At 50.3% G+C, this 22505-nt stretch overlaps 5 protein-coding genes across 16 annotated transcripts in view; 4 read left to right on the forward strand and 1 right to left on the reverse strand.

Annotated features, from left to right (window-relative positions):
* Positions 1-4706, forward strand: part of NLK (nemo like kinase) — a 38219-nt gene extending 33513 nt beyond the window's left edge. For 2 of the 4 annotated variants that reach the window (XM_039562708.1, XM_039562710.1), the window contains 4 exons: positions 512-598; positions 1680-1878; positions 2429-2522; positions 2983-4706. In XM_039562708.1, coding sequence (XP_039418642.1) covers positions 512-598; positions 1680-1878; positions 2429-2522; positions 2983-3037 — 435 coding nt within the window. In that variant the 3' untranslated portion in view covers positions 3038-4706. Of the gene's footprint in view, positions 1-511; positions 599-1679; positions 1879-2428; positions 2529-2982 lie in introns of all 4 variants that reach the window. The other 2 variants (XM_039562709.1, XM_039562711.1) reach the window with 2 other exon arrangements.
* A 527-nt stretch (positions 4707-5233) lies between these two features.
* On the forward strand, positions 5234-9233 carry TMEM97 (transmembrane protein 97). Its single transcript, XM_039563043.1, has 3 exons — positions 5234-5374; positions 6530-6674; positions 7218-9233. The coding sequence occupies exons 1-3, from the start codon at positions 5255-5257 to the stop codon at positions 7466-7468; spliced, it is 516 nt and encodes a 171-aa protein (XP_039418977.1). The 5' UTR covers positions 5234-5254; the 3' UTR covers positions 7469-9233.
* IFT20 (intraflagellar transport 20) lies at positions 8873-10946 on the reverse strand. The gene is made up of 4 exons (XM_039563044.1): positions 10748-10946; positions 10446-10531; positions 9738-9841; positions 8873-9285 (listed from the first exon to the last, which is right to left on the reverse strand). The coding sequence occupies exons 1-4, from the start codon at positions 10872-10874 to the stop codon at positions 9204-9206; spliced, it is 399 nt and encodes a 132-aa protein (XP_039418978.1). The 5' UTR covers positions 10875-10946; the 3' UTR covers positions 8873-9203.
* Positions 10947-11015: 69 nt separating this feature from the next.
* On the forward strand, positions 11016-20439 carry TNFAIP1 (TNF alpha induced protein 1). 3 transcript variants are annotated; one of them, XM_039562968.1, is made up of 7 exons: positions 11016-11062; positions 12376-12775; positions 14215-14384; positions 15061-15150; positions 15237-15289; positions 15873-16068; positions 16430-20439. In XM_039562968.1, the coding sequence occupies exons 2-7, from the start codon at positions 12559-12561 to the stop codon at positions 16646-16648; spliced, it is 945 nt and encodes a 314-aa protein (XP_039418902.1). In that variant the 5' UTR covers positions 11016-11062; positions 12376-12558; the 3' UTR covers positions 16649-20439. The 3 variants fall into 3 exon arrangements, with proteins under 3 accessions (XP_039418902.1, XP_039418903.1, XP_039418901.1); XM_039562967.1 differs by having other exon boundaries at positions 11041-11062; positions 12335-12775; XM_039562969.1 differs by lacking the exon at positions 15061-15150 and having other exon boundaries at positions 11039-11062; positions 12335-12775.
* Positions 20440-21183: 744 nt separating this feature from the next.
* Positions 21184-22505, forward strand: part of SGSM2 (small G protein signaling modulator 2) — a 39604-nt gene continuing 38282 nt past the window's right edge. For 5 of the 7 annotated variants that reach the window (XM_039562665.1, XM_039562669.1, XM_039562668.1 and 2 more), the window contains exon 1: positions 21184-21307. In XM_039562665.1, the coding sequence (XP_039418599.1) occupies positions 21251-21307 (57 nt within the window). In that variant the 5' untranslated portion in view covers positions 21184-21250. The remainder of the gene's footprint in view (positions 21308-22505) is intronic. The other 2 variants (XM_039562670.1, XM_039562671.1) reach the window with 1 other exon arrangement.

The raw sequence follows: 22505 nt of genomic DNA on the forward strand, positions 1-22505 counted from the left end.
CTGTGTGGTAGTTCAGGGTTAACTTCGACTGATGTCACTGTGGAGGTGTAATTCTTATTTATACTGGGAAATTTACAGCAACTGTGACATCCAGTACAGTCCTTCTGTCACTGTCAGTCAGCTGTGGATTGCCTGGGCAAGGAAAAGCAAAGTAATCCATAATTTGGGAGTGATTGAGATTAAAAAATGAACTACTGGAAATGATGGAATTAATCAAACCCCTGAGCAGCTGGGAGTGGTGTCTGTATAGAAAAATACATAAATAAAAGCAGGTTTTTCTAGGGATTACACCTGAACCAAGGGAAACAGGGATTAATTAGACCTTTATTACAGTTGCTGAATTTTGTAATGGTGATTATTGTTGGGCTGGAAAGTGTTAGGTACCACTTGTCCCCTGTAACAAGGAGTTTGTCCTTGGTGACTGCGGAATAGCGCGTGCGGGAACAGGGTTTTCTTGCTGATGGATCTGACAGGACATTCTGTGCTTCTCTTCCTCCCATTCCCCCTACAGCCATCCCTTCCTGTCCTGTATACACTCTCCAGTCAAGCTACACATGAAGCAGTTCATCTCCTTTGCAGGATGTTGGTCTTTGATCCAGTAAGTAGCACTGAAAATCGCCTCTAATACTTCTGGTTTGCACAGTTTTTGTTGTCTGGTGCTTAAATGAGTGTTGGAAGTCAAGGACTGCTTTAACTGGTTTCCTTCTACATGGCATTGCGGTACTTTTGGTCCATAAAAAATGTAAAAATATCATGTAATTGGCCAATTAGCTCCCCCTGGAATGGGGGTTTCACGTTTCAAACCGAGTGGTCCTGGGAAGGAAGCTCCGGCAGTGGGAAGGATGAGGCTGTGCATGACTCATGCTCTTTTCCGAGCTGGGTGTAGGTAGCAGAACATCAGCTACTTTGATGCAGTTCTAATTAGGGACACGGGGGTGTTCCTGGTCTTGCAGCACACAAAAAATTCCTCCTGCTTCCCCCGTCACAGAACAGGATCATTTTTCCACTGAGCGTCTGTTTTTCTAATAAAAATGTGCTGCTGTGGATTTTGGATTTCGTTTCTTGGGACACTGTAGAGAATTATCACGAGAAAATCTGGTATTGGAATTGATAATCTTAATTATTTCATTCCCACAGAACCCCCCCCAACATTGCAAATGTAAAACAGAGTGACTGCAGTGCAAAGGAGGAGGCTGGGGATTGATGAAGCATTTAGGAGCACTGCCTTTGGAGTGTATTTTTTTAAACCTTAAAATCGCTTTGCTGAGCAGAACCATGGAAATGTTGAACCATAACTTCCACATGAAAAAAAATAATTAAAGTTTTCCATTCTGACTCCCTCAGCATTTACAATGCTGTTATTCCCTGCTTGTTTTGATTTATTGTAGGAGTCATAATTGTAAGGTTATCTGGAGAAAAGTGTTGAAAAACATGTTCCTAAAAGCCGTATTATCAGCGTTTGCCATGGTGGCTGTGAGCAGGGAGGTCGGTGCCACCCAGCCGGGCTGGTTTGTGAGCCTCAGCTCCCCTCTAGTGGCAGCTCGGCAGTGCCTGACACGAACCCCTCCTTTAGCACGATTATGGGTTTGTAAAACAACTGAGGATCAATCGATGAGTAGTTTCAATAGCTCTGAAAATACCCTAACTCCTGTTCTCTTCCCTTTCCATGCTGTTGCCAGTCCAAAAGGATATCTGCTAAGGATGCCTTAGCTCACCCCTACCTGGACGAGGGGCGGTTGCGGTACCACACCTGTATGTGTAAATGTTGTTTCTCCACATCGACTGGCAGAGTTTATACCAGTGATTTCGAACCCATCACTAATCCCAAATTCGATGACACTTTTGAGAAGAACCTCAGTTCTGTTCGGCAGGTTAAAGGTGAGCAGGAGTTAACCTTGCACGTGCAGTTATCCCCCTGCTCCACCCTGCAGCAGGGGGGACTTGGGATGGAGTTGGGATTTGTGCTCTGGATCCACACAGTGACCCCAGTGTTGGTTTCTTTCAGGTGTTTTTTCATAGTAGACACTGGAAATAATTTCTTTTCAGTAAAAGAGCAGAATTGTAAGTGTTCTGAGATAAGGCAGTGGCACAGGCATGAGCTGACCTGCAGAAGTCTGTGGGTTTCAAACCTCACCTGGTGCCCTGTTCCTCATCCTTTTGCTGAAGGATGGCACTGGGGGAAGGGGAAGTCGCTCTGTGGCCTTTTGGGACTGTGAGGTGTGACCTCCACAGCTGTTGTGCAGAAAGGGACAGCAGCAGGCAGGAGCTGAAGCTGAGCAGTCAGATTTAGGGGAGCTGGAGCTCTTTTTATCCTCACTAAAATGTTCTCTCAGTAAGGGAAGTTCTATTTCCCTCCAATTTACATTGCATTTTACTGAAGCCAGAAGTGTTAATGCTGTGGTGTTTTGTATTTTTCTCCTGTGTACAGAAATAATTCATCAGTTCATTTTGGAACAGCAGAAAGGAAACAGAGTGCCTCTCTGCATCAACCCTCAGTCTGCTGCTTTTAAGAGCTTTATTAGGTAACTGTATGTAATCACATCTGATATTAATTCTCATTTATTAGTAGTACAGAATTCACACATCCAAAATGTTTTGGTTTTTCATTTCCTGAGAGTAGGAAAGGCCCATAGATAAAACCCTTGTGAACTGTTTTTATGAATTCTTCTAGAATTTAAGTAAAATGTGCAAAAGTTTCATGTTTTTGTGCAAAAGAACAGAAGTCAGACCGAAACTGAAATTGGGAAGGTTGCCAAGTTTTTTGGTTGTAGAACTGCACTGTAAAGGTGTTGGAAGGAGTGACTGAGGGGTGATTAGTGCAGTGCAGTATTTGCTGTCAGCGCTGGTGGCTGTTGGCCTGGCAGGCTCGGGTTGGGTTTGGGGTTTGGCTGTCCCCGGGGTGTTTGGTGCCACCTGAGCAGTGAGGTTGTGGCCCACGAGCCCCTGCAAGTGAGCACTGATGTCTGTGTCCCCTGGCTGCAGCTCCACGGTCGCCCAGCCCTCCGAGATGCCGCCGTCGCCGCTGGTGTGGGAGTGACCGGAGCACCACGTACTACTGAAGATGTAATGTAGCTTTCCACTGGAGTCTGGGATTTGCAATTCTGGAGGTTAATCATGCTTGTACTGTAATTTTACTAATGAAGTTTTAAATTAACAACCACTACTTGTACAATATGAATAATATTTAGAAATGTACTAGACTTTTAATCTTGTAAAGTGGTTGTGCTTTTAGAAGAAAATATTTTACCCAGAGTTGCACGTGTTTTATGAATTCTAGTGCAGCTGTGATGGCTCAGCTCAGAACAAACAGAATTGAACCAAATTCGGGGAGGTTTTTTGGTTTTTTGGTTTTTTTTTCCTTTTTTTCTTTTTTTTTTTAATTGAAGTGAGATTGTACAAACAGATAGACGTACATTTTGATATTGAGCCATTCCTGAAGATTTTGGGTTTTCTAAAACTAAGGAATACAGAAAACTTGACTGCGACCAATCATGAAGTCCCTTTGGGTGACTGTGGCCACAGGAAGTGGCCACATCCCCTGATGCCCAACCCTATAAATAGCTTCTCACTAGAGCTGTGATGGTGATGTGTGCTGTTCTAAAATCAAATGTTGTGAGTAGAGAGAATGAGTTTGTGACTAGGAGAGACTAAACTTCTGTTTCCTTACCCAGTATAAATATATATATATATTTAATCTATTTTTATTAGAAGTTTTTCTGCTCTTTCTTACATAAAACCCCCCAGCATGCATCTTCTATGTGTGTAAATAATTCCATTTATGGGCTAATTTCAGAGATCCCTGACATCATTGCTGTATAGAGAGAAACTAGCTTGCACATTTTAGGTCTGTGAAATTTTGTGAGAACTTTTTCCTGCACTGGACAGTTGAGAGAAAAAAAAAAAAAAGAAAAGGACAAAAAAAAGCACATAGGGAATTCTGTTAATTGTGTTCGTGTCTTTAGGCAAAGCTGTGGAAGTCTTGAAATGTCACAGTAGTAAATAACTTTTATTACTTTTTGGCTAATTCTTTTTCTGTTGGAACACTGAATTCTGTGCATATGTATATATGAACACAAATTGAAGGCCTCTACCTCCTGGAGTATACAACTTGGTTTGTTTACCTCCACATGATTTTTTTTTTTTTAAGTTCAGTGTGGAGACTTGAAACTTGAATGTCCCTTCCAACTTTTGTATTTAAAACAAGACTAGAAAATTGAAGACTGTTTTTCACCTGTACAAAGGAATATTAAAAGGTGGTCTTAAAATTTGAGCCTTGGTCTGGAGAGAAACCGTGGTGTTTGTTATGGACAATTAACTGTTAAAGTTATTGTAAGTTATCTGTATTTAGCAGAGTATTTTCAACAAGAGTGATCTGAGCTGGAATTGGAGACTATTAGTAAGTTATGTTTGGAAGTTTTAACTTCAATGAAGTAATTATTTGCTGTGAAAGAGACAAACATTGAATAACTGAACAAAGATGGTGCAATATCTTTGTTTTTTATGAGGCTCCTGAGAATAAAACCAACTGAAGCATTTCAATTCACTTGAATGAGAAACGTGTTTAATTATCGAGCCCCAGAAGACACTGGTATGAAAGGTAAAATCTCAGAGGTTGGTCAGTTAATGTGGCACACTTGCTGGTCACTTTGTAAAATGTAGATTTGGAGTACAGTGGTGAAAACATTAAATGTGACATTTGAAAACGCGGTGGTGGCGTCGTTCTTTGCTGCCCAGTCTCCCCGGGCTGTTCGCTCTTTGTCCCGTTTCCCGGTCTGCTCTCGGCTGTAACGGGACGGGTCCTGCAGCGGTGCCCGTGGTCAGCGGGGACCGCGAGCGCTCGGTCCTGACCCTGCTCGGTGACGGGGAACCGGAGCCTGCAGGGCCGGGCTGGGGTGGGACGGGACGCGGGGCAGCGTTTGAGCTCTGGAGCTCAGCATCGCCGCGGCCGAGGAAGAAATGGGTTCGGCTCTGGCGACAAGAGGCTGTCCCCGGGCTGGCGGGGGCGCGACTGCCGGGAAAAGGGGGAGGAACGGGGAAAGGGGAAGGGACGGGGAAAGCCAGGGAGCGGGGCCGGGGCGGGGCCGAGCCCGGGGCCGGGGCGGGGCCGGGGCCGGGCGGGGCCGGGGCGGGGCCGAGCCCGCAGCCGGGGCGGGGCGGGGCCGGGGCGGGGCCGGGGCCGGGGCGGGGCCGGGCCGGGGCCGGGGCGGGGCCGAGCCCGCAGCCGGGGCGGGGCCGGGGCGGGGCGGGCGCGGCGATGGCGGCGGCTCCGCGCTGGCGGGAGCGGCTCTTCGCCCTCTATTTCCTCTCGCACATCCCGATCACGGCGCTCATCGACCTCCAGCCGCTGCTGCCCGCCGGGATCGTGCCGCGGGCCGTGAGTGGGGCCGGGGGTCGGGCCGGGGCTCGTTCCGCGAATGCGTGCGGGGCGTCCGCCGGTTTGATGGGTCCGGGGGCGGCCTTCGCCGAATCTCGTGTGTGGAGACATCGGGGGGGGAGAGAAACTGCAGTGAATGTGTGTGACAGAGCGTCTGGAAGCGAAGCGGTGCTGGTGCCCACGGGATGAGTCACAGCCGGGTCATTCATTGGGGAGGAGCGGGAGCGGGAATGGAAATGGGAACGAGAACGGGAACGGGAATGGGAGCGGCATGCTTCATCCGCGCCTTCGGCGGCTGTGACTGGTGCTGCTTCTCGAAGCTGTGGCTGGGATGCGGCGGCGGCTCCGCGCCCCCGTCCCAGGGAGAGCCCCGGGGAACTGGTGCGGGGTCACTGCTCTCCCCGAGAACGGGCGGCGGGGCTGTTCCCCTGCTCAGTGCGGGCTGTGGTGTTTCACAAGTGCCACAAGGACATCCTTTCTGTTGGAATGGCCTCGCCGTCCCGCTGTCGCCCGAGGCACCGGCGCCCCGAGGCTGCGGCAGCGCGGGGCCGGCGCCACGTGCCCCAGACGTGCCTTCTGCAGCCCCGGGCATTCTCCGATCCCGAGTTTTCCTCAAATTCCTTCCGAAAACGCAACAGGGAATTGTTGCCGCTGCAGGAGCAGGCATGCCAGCAGCCAAATTATTAGTAAATATCTCTGGTTTGCTGGGTTTTGAACAAAATCATAGAAGACAATAAACATCATAAAATCAATTAAAATAACAGTTGGATGACAGATAATTAGTTCAGCCCTCATCGTCAGGGTGAGGTCGGCTGTCACCTCCTGTTTGAGCTTTACAACTGGTGATTTGGTTTTTGTCATCGGAATTGCCTGTAGGATTACTCCAATATAGGAACCATTTTCAATTAATAGTTAACCAGCAGATCTCTGCATATCTCTCCGTTCAAAGTCCAATGTAAAGCCATGCTGGAGTTTACATTTCTGTCACTAATTGCAACTCGCTGGGCCCACATCCTGGCACTGAGCTGTTCCCCTGCAGCAGCCCCGCTCAGGACTGGGAGCTCACACCCTGGTGGCTTCATCCCATCGAGAATCACGAGCTTTGCCCTGCAGTGGTTGATGCTCAGTGACTGACTCTGTTTTGGGTTTTTCCAGCTGACAGACCTGTTGCAGCAGTATGCAACTTCCTTCAGGGACCCCATGATGCTGCAGCCCCCAGAGTGGTTCAAGGCGTTCATCTACTGCGAAGCCTTTCTCCAGCTGCCGTTCTTCCCCGTCGCTGCATACGCCTTCCTGAAAGGTGGGGGGAAACCACAGGGACTGAGGGCATGTCCTGGGGGCACTTCTGCAGGACACCTGCTGCTGCTGCTGCTGCTGCTGCAGAGAATGCTTCTATATCAGGCTTAGGGGGTTTGAAGGATGTACTGTGGAGGGCTGGGCTGCCATGGCCCACATGAGTGTTTTCCCTAAAAAAGCAGCATAGAGTAAAGTTTGTCAGAAACAAAACCTCATGCCTATAGGCCCTTGTCAGGTGCAGCCATTTGCGTAACCACCATCAGCGTTTGACATCTGGCAAATTTCCAGGACAGCTAAAGGTCTGGGTCAAGCCTGAATACTCATTTTGTTACTTTAAAACTTCAGGATTACTGCTTTGTTCTAAATTTCCATCAAGGGAGAGAATTTCCTTGGTTCCTACTAGTACTGAGGTTTTGTTCCGCTCCGTGTTCAATCTGAGTGATGGCTTACCCTGGCAGAGAGGCAGCGGTCAGTGTTCTGTCACAAGCCTCGGAATTCTGGTTGTTTCAGAATACTTAAATATTGTTTCCTCTTTGCTTCTGTACAGGTGGCTGCAGATGGATCAGGACTCCTGCCATTATCTACTCCACCCACGTAGCCACCACTCTGTTTGCCATCCTGGCCCACATCCTGTTCCACGACTTCTCCAGGTCGGAGCACGCGGGCCCTCAGTCGCTGCGTGAGCGCCTTGTGCTGCTCTCCATCTACCTGCCGTACCTGCTGATCCCACTGCTGCTCCTGTTCACCATGCTCTGCAACCCTCACTACAAACACGTGGAGAAGAGGAAAAGGAAGTAGCCGGCTCTGGAAGTCGTTCACACCACACCTGGACTGCATTTGGTTCCGACCCTACGCTGGTGGAGTCCTCTGGGACAAACATCTCCCTCGTTGGCTGCAGCAGCTCTTCCCAGAGCACTGACTGCTGCAAGGAAAAAGGGAATTGGTTTGAGTGCACAGCCCTGCTTCAACCACAAACAGCTCTGGCAGGGGCCTGGGCCAGCCTGGGGTCGGGTCTGTGCGGGGCCTCTCTACCAGGAAAATGGACTTTTAACCCTTTGATGTGTAACTCTGTGAGGGGACACACTCACACACACCCACACACACTCACTCACATTCTGCCGCTGATACTGTTCTTCCAAGGTCCCTTTTTCCAAGATGACTGTTTGGAAACCACTTAAGTAGAAAATCTGTCTTCCAACAGCATATTCTGAAGAATCCCCAACCCATTCCAGATTTGCAAAGCTGTTCTTCTGAAGCATTTCAAATCATACCATGATTCTTAACTTCCTCACCCCTTCCTTTAAAATTTCCACTACTTTTGCTCTGCTTCATTTTGATTAATTATAAATGTCTGATCAATGATAAATGTGCCAAAATCTGGATTTATGAATGCTTAAAGTTACCTTTGACAATTAGGAGTACTGCCTAGAGGATTCTGAAGTACTTCAGGAATTGTAAACAAGGAGTTGGAAATTTCTTTTTTCCCTAAAATCACTTCTGATATAGAAATAAATAACTGAACGCATTAAACTGCATTCAGTCTTCTTCAGGCAATGGCTGAAGGAACTTGCAGCGACCACAAGATGGTAGAGTTCACAGAGTAAATCCATGCATAAGTTACAACTGTGGATAGAAGTTCTGTGGTTGAGGCTGGTTTTGATCTGGAGCCTGGTGAGGTTACAGGCCCTGTGAAGCTGCTCAGGCACTGCTGGTACATTTTAGACTTCACTGTGTAAGGCTTAAGCCTTCCTCAGGCTTTGGAAAGGGCAACATTTCCATACTGAAGTGCTAAAGACATACACAAAATGCATCTATTTGCACTTCAACATGAAGCTTGAGTTCACATTTGTTTGTAGTTTTTATATAGTTTATGCACTCCTGGTGTCACTGACCCTTGGAATGGTTTCTCTTATCAGTATGGTGTTCCATCCTAATAATGCCCATGGAAGGATTCAGCTCTCATATTATGACAGTCCTGAATGGACATTCCTCAGGAACAGTTTAAAGCTCTTAATTCTCACATAGTTTCTGCTTTTTTGTGTCTGTGATTGATCCGTTCTGGAAATCATACATTTCTGTCTTTTTTCTGTAATTCTACAGAAAAAGTAACGTAGGCAATATAGATCCAATACTGCTGCTTGTGTGTAAACCCTTACACTGAAAAGTAACAGAGCAGAAACAATTCTGGTACAGCCAGACAAGTCTGAGAACAATAATTTATTTTCTGATTTCTATGAAAGAGCTGTAGAGTTCAAAAAGACACAACAAAGCACCAGTAGCATTAATTCAACTGTAATTTGAATTAGAACTACTGACTGTACAAAACTGGTATAAAATCAAAGGCCAGAACAGTCTGTGCAGCTGTGAGCTGTCAGCCCTCCTTATTGCCACGGTACATTCACACCGAGGTACAGCCCCCTCCATTGTACAAAACATCTGCACTCCTGCACAGTGGAAATTGCATATTTCTGAAATTCTCAAGATTCTGGAATGGTCAAGTTTCCATGTGAGCTGGTTTTTATCTTAAAATCCTCTATTTCTGGAAAATGAACTGGTCAATGAATTCATTCTGGTCTGCTTCAATTTTGCAGAGAGTCTCGTACTCAATCCGGTACCTGCAAGACAAAACAGAGGGTCCCAGGACCCCCACCCTGTGTGAGGTGGGTCAGGGCAGGCCCCCGGGGTGTGGGAAGGGAGCTGGGCTCCCTGTGTGAGTCACCTGAGCAGCAGCTGCCTGAGTCACACTGAGCAGCTCTAAAGGGCCTTTAGCAGCCAGACACGAGGCTGTTGCAGGTGTCTTTCGGTTCTGCACTGCCCCAGTTTGTGCTGCCTCTGCTCAGCCCTAAAGTCCTCAGGGATGAACCTTCTTTGGTTCACTGCAGGGCCTGAAGGTAACTCCAGGCCTGTGGCATTGTTCACATGTGCTCTGGGCAGGACACACCTTTGCTGCAGGTAGGACTGTCTGAACCAGCTGAGGGTCCCACAGCCAGCACAGGTGGTCAGCCCTGTGTCCGCCCTGAGCCTTCCCAGCCTGCACAACTCCCCAGAGCACTGAACACAAACTCACCTTTCCAGCTGCATCTTTTTCTCAGCTATCAAAGCCTGGAGCTGCTGCTCCTGAGCCTCCCTCTGCTTTGCGATTGACTTCAGGAGGTTCCGTGCCCCGATGGCCTGGCAGGAGAGGGCAGGGATGTGGGGGGGTTTTTTTGCTTAACTCCTTTAGCCCCTCTTCCTCCCAGCAGGCTGACTGCGAGGCCTTTCAGCCCTGCCAGCAATAAGGGAGGGTGATACTGTGCTCCTGAGGGCTTGGTGGGACTGGCCCCAGTCCCTGCGGGGCTGGGCAGGGTGAGGCCTCTGGGGCTTCCCTCAAACTCGAGGAACAAAGTTAGTGACTCCTCTGGACACACAAACTGGGCTCTGGTCTCACAGCCAGACAAGCTCTGGCTACCAGGGGCCTCTCCTGCCTCTGGAGGACAAGTCCTACTAAGATGGAATGATTTAAAAACACATATTGTTTCTGTGCAGAAACATAGACAAGCAGGGAGAGCAGGACTGGTACATGTGGGAGTAATGTGACACTGTCATAGGCTTCATTAATTCATTACTACCAATTAATTTTATCAATTAGTATCAATTTTAAAGGCCCAGTTAATCCCAGAGGAATGCCAGCAGGATGCTGACAGAGAATCGTTACTTCTGCTGTAAAGGGAGGGAGGGATAGAGAGGCCCACACACGACAGCGCACACGAGAAGCCATGAATTAACTGCACAGTACCTTCATCTTCTCACTTTCTGCAGCTTTGGCCAGTTGGTCAACGAGCTCAATCAAGCTGCCGACTATTTTCTGAAATTCTGCTGTTTCTGTAAAGAAAAAAATCGTGAAGTGATACCCAGAGCTGCCCTAAAGAGATCTAATGCTCCTGCTTTGTGGTAGCATTTTTAGATGCAGCTTTATGTTTACTGTAAACAGCCACGTTTTAAGATTTGTGCGGAATCAGACGAAAGGGACGAGAAAAGGCCTGAGGTGTCCGGGAGCCGATCGGCGCTCGGTGCCCGGCCCGGCCCCTCGGCACTCACTGTCCACGAAGGCCCGGCACTCCTCACGGAGCTGCGCCGTCTGCGCCGCCACCTCGGGCTCCAGCACCCGCAGCTTGTTCAGCTCGTCAAAGTGCAGCCCCGCCGCGCCCAGCGCCGCCTGCGCCATGGCCAGCGCAGCGGACCGGGACCGCCACCGGCACCGGCACCGCGGGGCTGCCGCTCCTCCGGCCCGCCCGGCCCGGCCCCGCCTCCGCCGCACCGCGGGGCCCGTCGGGAGCCGGGGAAGCTCTTCCGGGCCGGCGGTTCCCGGGGCGGGGCGGTGCTGGCCGGGCCGGGGCTGAGGGGCGGCCGCGGGTGAGTGAAGCCGGGTGCTGTGCGGGGCCGTGAGCCGGGCCGTGCCGAGCCGAGCCGAGCCGAGCCGAGCCGAGCCGAGCCGAGCCGAGCCGTGTGCGGGGCCGCCTCTGTTCGCTTCCCGGTGGCCAGGGCAGACGGAACCTGTCCCGGGCCGCGCCGCCGTTCCCGGTGCGCGGGGCTCGGGCGGAGCGGGGCCGCGGCCTGGGCTGTGCCCGCCGTGCAGCCGCGGCAGGGCCGGGCAGGGCCCGCGGGCCGCTCCGTGGGACCCGCGCGGGTCCGGGCGCCTGCCCGGGCTGTGGGGCGCGTTCCCGTTCTCCCCCGGGTTCCCCCCGAGCCGTTCGGGTCCCTCCTTTTCCCGGCGGTGCTGAGCAGGGGCCGGTCCCAGCGCGGGTCTCGATGCGGGGCCATTGTTCCGCAGCCCCTCCTGCCTCCCACGCGGGGCAGGAAGGAAGGGACGGGAAGGGATGTGGAGAATTTTCGGTCGTGTCAAAGGGGGTAATTAAAGGTCTCCTGGGTGTTTACAGCAGAGGCCTCACAGCTCCTCACTGAGCAGTTACAGGACTGGCGTTGGCTCCTGCCTGTGCTGGCTGGGCAGGGGGTTCTGCTCGTGTTTAGCTTCGTCCTTGGGTCAGAGCAGTGAGAAACTGCCCGAAAGGACGGAACTGACCCAGAACTCTTCTGAGGAGTTCGGTCGGACAGGCTGGATTCCTGTCTCCTCACAGGTTCGGTCTGGCTGCTGTTACAAGCATGCTCCTCTTCTGAAAAGGGGATTTGAGGGCTTAAAACAAGGCAGGATATCAGGGACAAAGTGGTGTACGTGGTGGGGAGTGTTTTTTCAAATTAAAACTATGTTCAGGGCTCCAGAATGGACAAAGGAGAGTTTTGAATGAGAGGAGTTACCAGAAAATAGAACCTTATGATCCAGCTTTTCAATGCTGAGGCATTTGAAGAGACATTTGTGTCTCCAGTTAAAAGTCAAACCAGCGCCAACAAACCCTGCTCAGGGGTATGCACACCCCAGCTGAAGGAGGGGCAGGAAGCTCTTCCCGGGTGTTTCAGTTGCGCTCAGAGTTGGGTTCTGTTGGGAAGCCGAGGGGGAGCTGAATTGCAGCCGCGTTGGAGCCTGGCCCTCAGTGCTGTGTGGTGTTTGCAGTGTTGGCTGGAGATACAATAACAGGAAGTCGGGAGAGATTCATGTGCCTCAGAAATGTGACGCAGAGATAACTTGGCTGCATGAATTGTCTGAAAAATGGCTAAATTGTGTTTTGCCAGGATGTGTGTAGCTGTGTCCTTAGGAAGTGCCTCTTCCGCAGGGTGACGTCCACGTCTGTGTGTGGAGTGGCTGTGGGATGCCGTGCTGACCCCGGGCTGTGCTGACCCCGAGGTGATGCCGGCCCCTGCCCCACCGTTCTGGCCCGCTGAGGCGTGACCGCGGCACCACGGCGGGGCCGGCCCGGCCCACGCGCTGCAGGGTGGTCATCTACCTCCAGAAGGACATGTCGGGGGACACGTGCCTGGGCAGCGCCCTGTGTCCGGCCGCGGGGCACAAGCCCAAGGCCGGCGGGCTCAAGGGCAGCAGCCTGGGGAACAAGTACGTGCGCCTCAACGTCGGGGGCTCCCTGTACTACACCACGGTGCAGGTGCTCACCAGGCACGACACCATGCTCAAGGCCATGTTCAGCGGCAGGATGGAGGTGCTCACCGACAAGGAAGGTAAGGGAACAGCTTTTAGTGCTGACAGTTTTGTAAAACAGCTGGGCTTTGGTGGTAGTTTTACTCCATTAAGGATGTAGGGAGCAATATATGCCAAAAATAACTTGGAACATTAAGCAGCCAAGTCCCGTTGGTGCTAGCAGTCCTTTGGCTTTATAGAAATACGGTTTTATGTTACCCAGATGAACGGGGGAAGGACTGGTCCTCTTCGCTGCCCTCACAGCTGGTGAGCAGGTTGGTGGTGTTGTGACCAGACAGTCTGTGAGCTGTCATTTCTGTCACATCGAGGAGTGGCATTATTCGAACTGCGCACGTGGGGAGGGACGTGCAACTTTCAGCTTTAAGGCTCGGAATAGACTGCCTTGCTTTGTTGAAAAATTTTTTTTTTTTTCTTCTCCTGAGCAGCATATTGCAGTCGTGGCTCATGGTGCCCTGACAGTGTTTAGGGATCAGTCAGGCAGTGTGTCACCTCCAGCTGGACACAGGGTATTTTAAATCCCTGATACATTATAAAGGGCAGAACAGGCAGTTTTGTGTAAGAGCCTCAGCCTGAATGCAAAACAAGGGTCATGTTCTGATAGCTCTAGCTGGAGGGTCCAGCAGGGGTTTAGCTTACTTTCCTAGGTTATTTTCTGTACCTAGATTCCAAAATAACACCTTTTTTCTTGCCTTCCACATTATGGGAAAGGGTTTGGCACTGTACTAAGCCTTGTGCCTGTGTGCATCCTACACTGCTATTGTTTGGCAGCAATCAGACATCCTGTTTCCGTAGGGAGTGTGACTTCAGGGATTTTGTAAAATTGCAAGAATTTGTCTGGTTGCTAATGTTTCCTCTGCTTCATCCCCTCTGTGCTTCCTCCTGATCTGTCTGTCCTGTTTTTTGCCCCTGTTTGGGGACTAGAACGGCTTTTTCCCCCACACTGGGGCTGGTCTGCCATTTGGCATCTTCAGAACACTCCTCTCTCTTTAACTCCAAACAGCAGCAGAAGATGTGTTTGAAGAACTGCCAAATCCTCCTTGTTAGGCCACAGAACTTACCCAAATCTACTTGTTGCAAACATTGGTGAATTCTCTGTTCCAGTCCTTCACTGGCTCTCAGAAGTTTCTGACTGCCCAGCATCACAGTGTAGCACTGCAGCTGGGTTCCTGCAGCAATCTCAGTGTGTTGTGCTAGAAGCTGAGTGTTTTTAGCTTAGGGCTTTGCTTTTGGGGTGCTGGAAAGCAGTGGGAACATCTGGGCAGTACCAAAGGGACTCCACTGTCAGGTTCTGTTCTGGAACCAGCTTCAGTTTGCTCTAAGTCAGTAGAGACTTCCACTGGGTGAAATGGGAGAAGTGTCCTGAGCAGCTTCAGGAAACCTCAGCGTTGTTTAATCTCTCCAGGGAGCTTTCTCTGGCCTCTGGTGTTGAGGTGACTGAAATGTGTTGGTTATTTTTCAGGCTGGATCCTTATAGACCGTTGTGGGAAGCACTTTGGAACAATTTTAAACTATCTCAGAGATGACACCATCGCACTTCCAAAACACAGGCAGGAGATCAAAGAGTTGATGGCAGAAGCCAAGTACTATCTCATCCAGGGCTTAGTGGACATGTGCCAAGCAGCCCTGCAGGTAAGAACAGAAGTAGCCTGTGAAGTGTTTCATGGATGTTTTGCTTATAAAATTTACATAAGACGACTTGAGAGATTATTTCGTGGCCTTAGAGATGGCACCAAGTCTGAGGTGTACAAGGTATTTTAAAATATTATTTAGTAAATAGTGAGGGATCTGGGGACACAGCCTGTGCTGCCTGAGGGATCTGGGGGCATGGCCTGTCCTGCCCACACCTGGTTGTTGCTCTGTGTCCTGAGGGCTGACAACCTGAGGGATGTTGGTGACATCCTGTTCTGCTAAGTGTTCGGTTCACTGTGGTTGATGCTCTTCTATGCAGTGATTTGAGTTGATTAAAACTGCTGCAAACTCCTTCTATCCTTTTCTTTGAGAAAAGATGGAATAATAAACCCACTTAAACCAAATATGACTAGACCTTGTCCTTGCTATAGCTGAGGACATCCACCTGCATCCCAATATTTCAATTACTGCTGCCTTCCGGGGATAAGAAATCTCTGCTGTGATTCTGGGTTGCAGATCAAGGTAAGCTGTGTGGTTACTGTAGCAACCCAGAGCTTTTCCTGTGCATCACAGCATTTGGGAACATGGCTGGAGGGGCTGAAGGAGGCAGCAGCAGCAGTGTCAGCTTTAGCATTTCTCTCTCTTATTTCCTCTCTTTCTTCCTCCTTTAAAACAGGACAAGAAAGACTTGTATGAACCTGTCTGCAGCATCCCTATTATCACCTCTCCGAAGGAAGAGGAGAGACTGATAGAGTCATCAATGAAAGTAACTGCTCTTACCAATTGTGGATTTATGCTAAATGTATTCAAACACAGAACTTACCTTTTCTGCTTTTCTCTCACTCCCAACAGCCTGTTGTTAAACTGCTTTATAACAGAAGCAACAATAAATACTCCTACACCAGGTATGTCCCTCTTTTTTCCCCCACTTTAGTGGGAAAGTTTAACTATGGGAGTGGAAGATGGTTATGGATGACCTAACTTGGCTTCTTTTGGTCTGCTTTGGGTTTTGACAACTGTATCTTGCTTTGAATAGTAATTAAGGCCCTAGATTGCATGTCTGTCAGTAAAACTTAGTTTCCTAAATAATGTATTCACCCTGGCAATGTGTCTGTGGTGTGCAGGGTGCAGAGCACGTGGCCCTTCCAGCACACACCGACTCTGGACTTTTGCTGTCATCAAGCCAGAGAACTGTAGTGAGATGGGGTTTGATAGTCTTGAGCGTGGATAGTTGATTTAATGGTTTGGGACATTGTGCTGTCCTTATTAATTGTATAAGTTGACCTCTAAAGGCTGGTGTGTTTGCTCATGGGTCAGAGCAGTGTATTTGTATCCAGAATGGGCTATTACCCCTCTTTTCTTGGCAGCATGCGGCAATGAGTCACTACTTATTTGTATTCTGCAGTTGGATCAGTGCTGAAAGCTGGTGGAACAGGCAGAGATGGCCGCTTGAAAAACCCTGTTCCTGCTTTTGTTGCTGTGTTTCAGTAACTCGGATGACAACTTGCTGAAGAACATCGAGCTGTTTGACAAGCTGTCGCTGCGGTTCAACGGCAGAGTGCTGTTCATCAAGGATGTGATCGGGGACGAGATCTGCTGCTGGTCCTTCTACGGGCAGGGCCGCAAGCTGGCCGAGGTCTGCTGCACCTCCATCGTGTACGCCACGGAGAAGAAGCAAACCAAGGTAATGGAGCTTCACCTGCCCATGTTACGGGTTAGAAATGGTCACAATTAGCATGGTGAGTCTGCAGAGTTTCTCTAACTTCAGGAGTTAACTTTGAATTTGCAGCGGTGCAGGTGAGGTTAGCAGGGCCCAATGTTAAGAATCAGAGATAGTGTATTGCAATCTAAAAGAACAGGCGAGGGAGGTGACCTGGTGGTGCGAGTAACCCTCTACCAGGAATTTGTCTATTTTGCTCATTGACAATTGTTTTACTCTCTTTATAATGTGTTGGTTTATGGCTCAGTACCTTTTCGCGTGTGGGTGTGTGTTCCAGTCGTTATCCTGGGTGGATCAGGAACAGGACATGTGCTGTCTCTTGTAGGTGGAATTCCCTGAAGCTCGAATTTATGAGGAAACACTAAATGTCCTACTGTACGAGACCCCCCGTGTCCCGGATAACTCCCTGCTGGAGGCCACAAGCCGCAGCCGGAGCCAGGCCTCGCACAGCGAGGATGATGAGGGCTTCGAGCTGCGCGACCGCGTGCGCCGCATCCACGTCAAGAGATACAGCACCTACGACGACCGCCAGCTCGGCCACTAGTGTGTCCCCCTGCAGCAGGGGCTGCTCCAGCCTGTGTCCTTGTCCTTGGACAGGAGGGAGGGATCCCTTGGACTCTGGCCATTGATTTTCATTGGGTGTCTCGGCTCCCGAGAGAAGCAAACGGGGATCTGTGTGCACAAAGCAGCACTAAATGCCAAGGGCTTGGAGAACTGAGGTGTGAGTTGTGCACCTTGTGCTTTACCTGCAGGCTGGCCCCTCTTCCTGCTGGGGAGGGGGGATTTGGAACACTGGTTCTCAGTTTGTGGTTCCTCTTTCCTATCTAATGACTTACCAGTTTCCCCCCTTGACGTGAGCAGCACTGCTCTTCTGAGTGAGGTGGCGCGGTTTGAAAAGCTCTTTCCAGACACCTCCCCTTTCAGGGCTTGGTATAGTGGAACTTACAGTTATTAAATCGAGATACTGAAGAGAGAACTTGAATGTGGCTGCTCTTGGCAGACGCTACATGGGATAAGCCCCAGGAGAAACATTTGGCTGGCCAGTCAGCTGCACCTGTGCTCTCCCACCCCTGTCCCCAGAACACCTGCAGAGGTTTGTGTTCCAGGATAGTGTCTGTAAAACTCATTGATTCCAAGGCAAGCTCTTCCAAAGTGGTAAGAATCAAGTCATCAAACAACCTCCCCATGTAAAAAATGGAAATCTCTGAAAATGTAAATGTGTAGGTAATGACTTGTCCTGGGAGAGAGAGAAATGAGTATGGTGAGGGAAGAAACTTGAAGTAAGCAAACTTGAGCAGATTGTGGCAGCGTTGCCATGGTTGAAGCTTGTCACAGTGAAATCCTGTTTATATAAACAAGGGTAATCTGGGGGATTGGTTTTACATTAGTTTCCTCCTGTGGCCCAAAATTGCTATTTAATGTTAAATTTCTCAAGCGATGGGGGAGAAATTGCTGTGACTGGGGATGTACAGGCTAAACAATGTTTTCTAAGGCTAGAACATGTGAATTCCAGTTCTGTGTCCTAAATGCCTTCTAGAGTGTAGAAGTTGAAGAAGAAAAACAGCTGTGAAAGTCTTGTTCTAACATGGAACTGTGGGAGGCTTTGGGCACAGGAGAGAGGTGGCTTATATTGGATTTTAGACTGAAATAATCACTTTTATTCCGAGTGCTTGGCTAGGTGCTAATTGTACAGGGCACTTACGGAGCTGGGAGTCAAGTCTGCTCTGCAAATTTGGAAATTTCTGAAAACAGTTTCAAATTTAGTATGAAAAGTCATTATTGTATTTTTAAATGTGTGCTTGTATGTTTGAGCTGTAGGTAGCAGATTCTGGTTTTGCCGCTGTCATTCATGGTTATTTCTGCTGGCTGCCCACTGGGAGCCGTGGATATGTCAGCTTTGTTCCACAGCTGCCTTTGTGTTCCCATATCATACTTGGTCATGAAGCTCCAGATTCCACAGTGGTCAGTCCTGAACTGCTTTGACCCATGCCAAATCTGCCTGTAAGATTTAAAGAAAATTATTGCAAAAGCCTGACAAAAAAAAAAATCCCAAATTAATGCAGGGAGGTCATAAGGGGAATTGAGATGTAGATGGTTTGGGAGTAACAGGAGCAGGGGAGGGAACAAAAAATTATTTGCACTCATTTAGGTTTTTGAAAATTAAATTGTTGTCCGTTAGTAAGAAAACACTAGCAGACCTTTAGGATTTTCTTGCCTCTACACGTGGCAGGATTCACTTCATTCTCCTCACATTCAGGAAGCAGCATTGCACAGGGGTGCACCTGCCTTGTTGTGAAAGGCCTCTTGAAACCTCAATATTTCTAACAACTTCTTTTATATTGCTTTCTCTAAGGTTTTGTTTTTCCAGGTGGTTATTCTGTTGTGCCAGGAAAAATACAGCTGTTGAGATTAGATTCAACAAAGGTTTTGGTGGTATTTCTCACTAGTTCTGCTAGAGTGTGATGTGGATTTTAAATTTTTTTTTTCCCTCCACTGATGCTATTGAATTTGAAGGCACCAGCAGAGGCTGCAGTGGTGGGGTCTTTGTGCTGCATTTAATAGCTTCAAGTTATTATCTTGTGCTTTTTCTGTCTTGTAACAAAGGCTGATGCCATTTAAAATCCACATGTGGCACTTCTGTTTCTTGGCAAATGATTTATATTATTTTTTTCTTGTTACTATCGTAGTGAATGTTAACAGAATAAGTAAGTGATGTTGATAGCCTTGCAAAACTGCATTTAAGTTATAAGCAGAAAAATGTCATATTTGCATTTATTTTTTCTGGGGAGGACAGGTATGGGAAGGAGTGTGTGAAAGAGAATGTGGGATCTGTGTGCTACTCCAGAGGCTTTCTGTGCTCACAGGATTCATTAATGAAATGGATCCAACTTGTGAATTATTACACTGTAAGAAGCAGAGAAAAGCTTGTGTTTTGGTTTAGTTGGTTTTCCTTTCCCTATTTCCCATAGCCAACAAGTAGTATTAATTTCTGATTTGAATTTAGATTAATTAACCTGGGAAACAAACAGTTTTGAGAACCATCTGGGTTGTGAGAATCTTTTATCGAGTGCAGAGGATCCTCTTGGTATTTGTGGAATGTGGAGTATCAATAAGAACAGTCAGCAGTTATGAGCGTGTTTAAAATACGTGCAGAGATCCTTTTCATTTCTCCTGAGTTCTGTTTGTCTGGGACTGAATGTCCCTTGCCCCAAAATCATGTCCTGGGCATGTCCAGTCTCTGTCCCACCCAGTTCTGATCATTTTGAGTACTGGAGTTGTAACACATGCTTTGTATTCTCACCTTAATCAGTCTTTAGGTAACTGAAGGCTATTAATTATTTTGACAGGAATGTTCTAGACATTCTAGAGCACGAGTTTACAGCCTGGTGTAGTGCAGGAGCAGCAGCACTGAGCAGGATGATGCAGTTTAAAGGCAACAAGTTGTCACTTGTACTGGCTTCCACACAGACCATCACCAGTGGGTGCATTAATGATGTGCCCAGGAATTTGGAGTAGCCTTTGGGAGAAAAAAGAGCCTTTTTGCCCCACTTATAGGGTGTGAATTGTAACTACATTAGCTGACATTCTTACAAGGCTCTGTCCTCTTCACTCCTAAATTTAGGCAAACCTTTGTGCGTTCAGGCACTGCCTTGGCAGACTGAGGGAATGAATGGGAACCTTTCCCTGCCATCCGTGCCCAGCCTTGTCCTTACTGTGGGCTTGGTTTGATTTTGTTCTTCTCGAGGTTTTTCATTTTCAGACAGAATTCTCTCCAGGCAGCAGTGGTGAATGTACCTGAACTGGATGGGTCTGCCTAGCAGCCCCTGCCTTACACAGTTAGGTTGTGTCCTGTGACAATCCTTGGCATTCAGTCTTCACAGCCGCCTTCCCCGCTGTGCTGTTGGAGAGCTCAGGTGTGCCTGGGAGGCGAATCCTGTTCCAGCTCTGTCCGGGACAGACAGCAGGCTGTTTTCTGTACCTGTGTCACTTCTCATCTAATGGAATGGTAGTTAAGACCCTCCCCTACCTCACAGGGTGGTTGACACTTAAATTGTTCATTAAGAGTAAAGGATTTTTATGATATTTTATATCCAGAGGATAGCAAATATCATTGCTGATCTTGTTTAAACTGACATTCTGTGATCAAGTTATTTTCTTAGAGATTCAATCTTTGTTTTATTTTTATGTCTAACTTTTAAGGGTCAGTTTTACCGATAAAGTACCTAGTTAATGCAGTAATTAATCAATTATCTGTTGGTTAAAGTGTTTTGCCAGTGCATTAAACGGAAATAGAACACTAATTTTTAATAAAGTGTTATATTTTGTCTTCTGTGATTTTTCTCTAGCACCATAACTTTCTATTGGCAGTGTTGGTCTCTACACTTTGGTTCCGTGTTGCCGTTGTGATCCCCGCCGAGGATTTGGGATCCGTGAGGTGCAGCGGTGCCGTGTGAACGCATGGATTTGGGATCACAGGCACGGTTCGTCCCCGTGCTGCGCGGTGCCCGGGGCGGTGCCCGGGGCTGGGGCTCCCGGACCGGGACCGGCAGCGCAGCGGGGGCTCCGTGTCCCTCTGTCGCCCCGCACCGCTGGATCCGTGTGTCCCCCCGTGTCCCTCTGTCCCTCTGTCAACCCGCACCGCTGGATCCGTGTGTCCCCCCGTGTCCCTCTGTCGCCCCGCACCGCTGGATCCGTGTGTCCCCCCGTGTCCCTCTGTCAGCCCGCACCGCTGGATCCGTGTGTCCCGCCGTGTCCCCCCCCCGTCCCGCCGTGTCCCCCCCCCGTCCCGCCGTGTCCCCCCGCCGTGTCCCCCGCCGTGTCCCCCGCCGTGTCCCCCGCCGTGTCCCCCGCCGTGTCCCCCGCCGTGTCCCGCCGTGTCCCTCCGTCCCGCCGTGTCCCGCCGTGTCCCTCCGTCCCGCCGTGTCCCTCCGTCCCCCGTGTCCCGCCGTGTCCCTCCGTCCCTCCGTGTCCCTCTGTCCCGCCCCCGCTCGCTGCCCCGGGAGCCGCGCGCGCCTCTGGCCGCACCACGGCGCCCCCCCGCGGCCGGGCGGTGCCGCGCGGGCCCGCCCCGCCCGCTGACGTCACGCCGCGGTGAAGATGGCGGCGGGCCCGGGTCGGGAGCTGTGAGTGCCCCGGGCCCGCCAACATGAGCTGCTCGGCGGACGCCGTGAAGGACAGGCTGCTGTGGAACGTGAAGAAGGAGGTGAGGGCGGAGGCGGGTGAGGGCTGCTGTGCGGCGGGCAGAGCCCCGCGCTCCGGGGGTCCCTCCCCGGGGGGCCGCGGGTCGGACCGTACGCCGCGTGGGGAACGCCCTGAGGCTGCGGACGGGGCCGGTTCCCTCGGCGGGGAGCGGGGTTTGTCCGCCGCAGCCGTGCGTGCCTGCCTGAGGCTGTGCCCCGGCTCCGCTCGGCCGGGCTGGCGGCTCTGTCGGGGCGATGCTGCTCCGGGAGAACCTCGGTGCTCTTTTCTTCCCGGGCGCACCGGGAGCAGAGATGCCGCCCGCGGGGCTCCTGCTGCGGCAGGGGGCTGCCATCGGCTGCCGCTCCCTTTCCCGGGGTTTGTGTTTCCCGTAGTACTCGTTTTTTATGACTTTTTCTTAACTGTGAGCTTTAGAGGAGAAGGGGGGGAAATCGTGAATAACAAAGGTATTCCTAAGGTGTCCTCGGATGAGCCGCGCTGGCTCCCAGGTGTCGGAGCCCTGGCAGAGGTGCCTCTGGTCTGGCCCTCGCACCTGTGCCCTGGGAATTTGGGTGGTTGTTCCTGTACACACCTGTGTGACATTGCCGTGCTAGGGCAGCCAGAGCCGTATGTGCATAAGGAGCCCAACCCCCGCATCCGAGCGGGGCGGCGGTGTTCGGTCACACTCGGTTCGGGCTGCTGGCGCTTGGTCCTCACGCGGTGCCCCTTGTCCGGCGGGAGGTGCCCGGCAGGACGGGCGGAGTGCCCGCCGCGATGGCATCGCGCTGGAGCAGCTCCTGCCGCAGAGCAAGGCTCCTGCCGAGGGTCCTTGCCGAGGTGGGAGGAGGTGCCTGTGGTGTGCACAAGCCCTGGACCGTGGACACCTCTGGAGCACATTCCAGGTGGGACTCCCTGTGGCCATCTTTCCCCGTGCACCGAAGTATTGTATTTTGTGTTTTTGTGGCACTGGCTGTGGTGGTAGCTGCGTGTTGTTACACAGCGACGAAGTGAAGATGTAATGCTTATCCATCACAGCAGTAACAATTATTTTAAACAGGTACCTGCCCTCCTGCTCCTTCTCCTCTTCTCCTCCCCAGTTTATTGCTGGGGAAGCAGCAGGAGCCATCAAAGCTCAGGTGAAAAGTTGTCACTGTGGCCAAGGTTCCTGAGCCTGACTCCTGTGTCCTGACGCTCGTTAATGCTGAAATCAGAACACATCGGGT

Source organism: Corvus cornix, chromosome 19 (genome assembly GCF_000738735.6).
Source record: "Corvus cornix cornix isolate S_Up_H32 chromosome 19, ASM73873v5, whole genome shotgun sequence".
NCBI lineage: Eukaryota > Metazoa > Chordata > Aves > Passeriformes > Corvidae > Corvus > Corvus cornix.